Below are 3,738 nucleotides of genomic sequence, written 5' to 3'. Positions count from 1 at the left end.
TAGTACTCAAATCTCCTCAAAAACCTGATCCTCAGTATAGCTACTGCACCCCATAACCTGATCCTCAGTATAACTACTGCACCCCATAACCTGATCCTCAGTATAACTACTGCACCCCATAACCTGATCCTCAGTATAGCTACTGCACCCCATAACCTGATCCTCAGTATAGCTACTGCACCCCATAACCTGATCCTCAGTATAGCTACTGCACCCCATAACCTGATCCTCAGTATAACTACTGCACCCCATAACCTGATCCTCAGTATAACTACTGCACCCCATAACCTGATCCTCAGTATAACTACTGCACCCCATAACCTGATCCTCAGTATAGCTACTGCACCCCATAACCTGATCCTCAGTATAACTACTGCACCCCATAACCTGATCCTCAGTATAAGTACTGCACCCCATAACCTGATCCTCAGTATAGCTACTGCACCCCATAACCTGATCCTCAGTATAACTACTGCACCCTATAACCTGATCCTCAGTATAACCACTGCACCCCATAACCTGATCCTCAGTATAACTACTGCACCCCATAACCTGATCCTCAGTATAACCACTGCACCCCATAACCTGATCCTCAGTATAACTACTGCACCCCATAACCTGATCCTCAGTATAACTACTGCACCCCATAACCTGATCCTCAGTATAACTACTGCACCCTATAACCTGATCCTCAGTATAACCACTGCACCCCATAACCTGATCCTCAGTATAACTACTGCACCCCATAACCTGATCCTCAGTATAACCACTGCACCCCATAACCTGATCCTCAGTATAACTACTGCACCCCATAACCTGATCCTCAGTATAACTACTGCACCCCATAACCTGATCCTCAGTATAACTACTGCACCCCATAACCTGATCCTCAGTATAACCACTGCACCCCATAACCTGATCCTCAGTATAACTACTGCACCCCATAACCTGATCCTCAGTATAGCTACTGCACCCCATAACCTGATCCTCAGTATAACTACTGCACCCCATAACCTGATCCTCAGTATAGCTACTGCACCCCATAACCTGATCCTCAGTATAACTACTGCACCCCATAACCTGATCCTCAGTATAGCTACTGCACCCCATAACCTGGTCCTCAGTATAACTACTGCACCCCATAACCTGATCCTCAGTATAGCTACTGCACCCCATAACCTGATCCTCAGTATAACTACTGCACCCCATAACCTGATCCTCAGTATAACTACTGCACCCCATAACCTGATCCTCAGTATAACCACTGCACCCCATAACCTGATCCTCAGTATAACTACTGCACCCTATAACCTGATCCTCAGTATAAGTACTGCACCCCATAACCTGATCCTCAGTATAGCTACTGCACCCCATAACCTGATCCTCAGTATAACTACTGCACCCCATAACCTGATCCTCAGTATAGCTACTGCACCCCATAACCTGGTCCTCAGTATAACTACTGCACCCCATAACCTGATCCTCAGTATAACTACTGCACCCCATAACCTGATCCTCAGTATAACTACTGCACCCTATAACCTGATCCTCAGTATAGCTACTGCACCCCATAACCTGATCCTCAGTATAGCTACTGCACCCCATAACCTGGTCCTCAGTATAACTACTGCACCCCATAACCTGGTCCTCAGTATAACTACTGCACCCCATAACCTGATCCTCAGTATAACTACTGCACCCCATAACCTGATCCTCAGTATAGCTACTGCACCCCATAACCTGGTCCTCAGTATAACTACTGCACCCCATAACCTGATCCTCAGTATAGCTACTGCACCCCATAACCTGATCCTCAGTATAGCTACTGCACCCCATAACCTGATCCTCAGTATAACTACTGTACCCCATAACCTGATCCTCAGTATAACTACTGCACCCCATAACCTGATCCTCAGTATAACCACTGCACCCCATAACCTGATCCTCAGGAGAAGCCATATTCCTCCTCAGCTAGTCAGTCCCCCAGACAGCAGAAGATACATTCCTGCCACACATTGCTAATACCTGCTGGGACCAAAGACTATTGCTGTACCTTGTTTGGATGAAAGCTGCAACCAGTAAAGACAAGTTTGAACTTTACCAAAGGTCTGGATCTCTATTACTGCTACCAAATCCCTCAATTACTCCTACTAGCACAACACTCATTTTATTGCAAGTGAGCCAGGATCCAGGAGTCCAGCCGTAGCCAGGTAGGAGACACCGTTGGCACTATACCTACTACCATACAGAGACATTACACCACTCTGGCATTCCTAACCTGGTACGTGAGTTACAACACCTTAAAGGGCCCTGCGTTAGTTTATACTTTTTGTTTGTGACGCCATTTGCAGCGTGCTCAGGGTACTATCATTTACACCTGACCCAGCCATTGCATATTATTGGTGTCAGAGGGCATTTTCCCAATCCGGCTTACTGCATACATCCCTGGAGAGCTCTGATCGGGGCGAACAACCAGCAACCGCTGAACAAACAGATGAATCTGGTTTTATTTAGTAATCCAAAGGCAGAGGGGTCTGCCACATGGCTCCCTCCTTGTGGCACACTCCGGCAGACCCGGCTTGATCCTTCTCAGGTCAACTTGGATATGTCCGGACCGGAACTAGGAGGCTGGAGTTATGTCTGTTGGCCAGGACAACCCATCGGCATTGCCATTCTGCTTACCGGGTCAGTAGCTGATGGTGAAGTTATAGGATTGCAGGGCTAAGCTCCACCGCAGCAACCTGCCATTGTCTCCTGCGACCCGGTTAAGCCAGACCAATGGGTTGTGGTCGGTGACTAGTGAAAATTCATGTCCATAAAGATATGGGGTAAGCTTCTTAAGTGCCCAAACCAGGGCCAAACATTCCTTCTCCACTGCCGCATAACTCACTTCCCTGGGTAGTAACTTTCTGATGAGATATGCGACAGGGTGCTCTTCTCCATCCTCCCCGACTTTGCTCAGCACAGCCCCCAGTCCTCAAACATGGAGGCGTCTGTGTGGATCAGGAAACGTTTGTTAGGTACTGGGGCAGCCAAGACAGGGGCATTGACAAGGACTTGCTTGAGGGCTTGAAACGCGGCTTCACAAGCTGGAGACCACATGACCTGCCTAGGTAAATTCTTTTTTGTCAGGTCAGTCAAGGGCTTGCCTATCGTACTGTAGTCAGGGACAAAGCGTCTATAATACCCTGCCATCCCTTAGAAGGCAAGTACCTGGGTCTTAGTGCGAGGTGTGGGCCAGTTGGCCTGTTCTGGTCTCTGGTTCCCATACCTCACTCTGTGACCCACATACTGCGGTTCAGCCATACCTAAGTGGCACTTATCTGGCTTCAAGGTCAGGCCTGTGGCCCGAATCTTGTCCAGAACTACCCTTACATGAACCAGATGGTCTTCCCAAGACTCACTGTAGATCGCAATGTCGTCCAGGTATGCACATGCAAAATCCTGGAAGCCATCGAGGAGCTTATACACCATACGTTGAAAGGTAGCCGGGGCATTTTTCATCCTGAATGATATGACCCTAAATCAGGTAGGTGTCAGTGGTAGTCTTTTCATTGAGTCGCGTGTAGTCCATGGAAAACCTGGTGGTTCCATCCTTCTTGGGTACAAGCACTACAGGCGAGGCCCAGGGGCTGTCAGAGTGCTCAATGACTCCTAACCGAGTCACCTCCTGTATCTCCTTCTGCATTCCTTCTCGGACTGCTTCAGGGATACGGTAGGGCAGTTGTCTGAGGGGTG

General features: G+C 48.4%; 1 protein-coding gene across 1 annotated transcript in view; it reads right to left on the bottom strand.

Moving 5' to 3' along the window:
* Positions 1–3,474, bottom strand: part of LOC121007864 (uncharacterized PE-PGRS family protein PE_PGRS54-like) — a 16,805-nt gene extending 13,331 nt beyond the window's left edge. The window contains exon 1 of the mRNA XM_040440118.1: positions 3,405–3,474. Within this exon, the coding sequence (XP_040296052.1) occupies positions 3,405–3,474 (70 nt within the window). The remainder of the gene's footprint in view (positions 1–3,404) is intronic.
* Between the last annotated feature and the right edge of the window lie 264 nt (positions 3,475–3,738).

The sequence above is a fragment of the Bufo bufo genome, chromosome 7 (assembly GCF_905171765.1).
Source record: "Bufo bufo chromosome 7, aBufBuf1.1, whole genome shotgun sequence".
Classification (NCBI taxonomy): Eukaryota; Metazoa; Chordata; class Amphibia; order Anura; family Bufonidae; genus Bufo; species Bufo bufo.
This window is presented reverse-complemented; position numbering and strand designations above follow the sequence as displayed.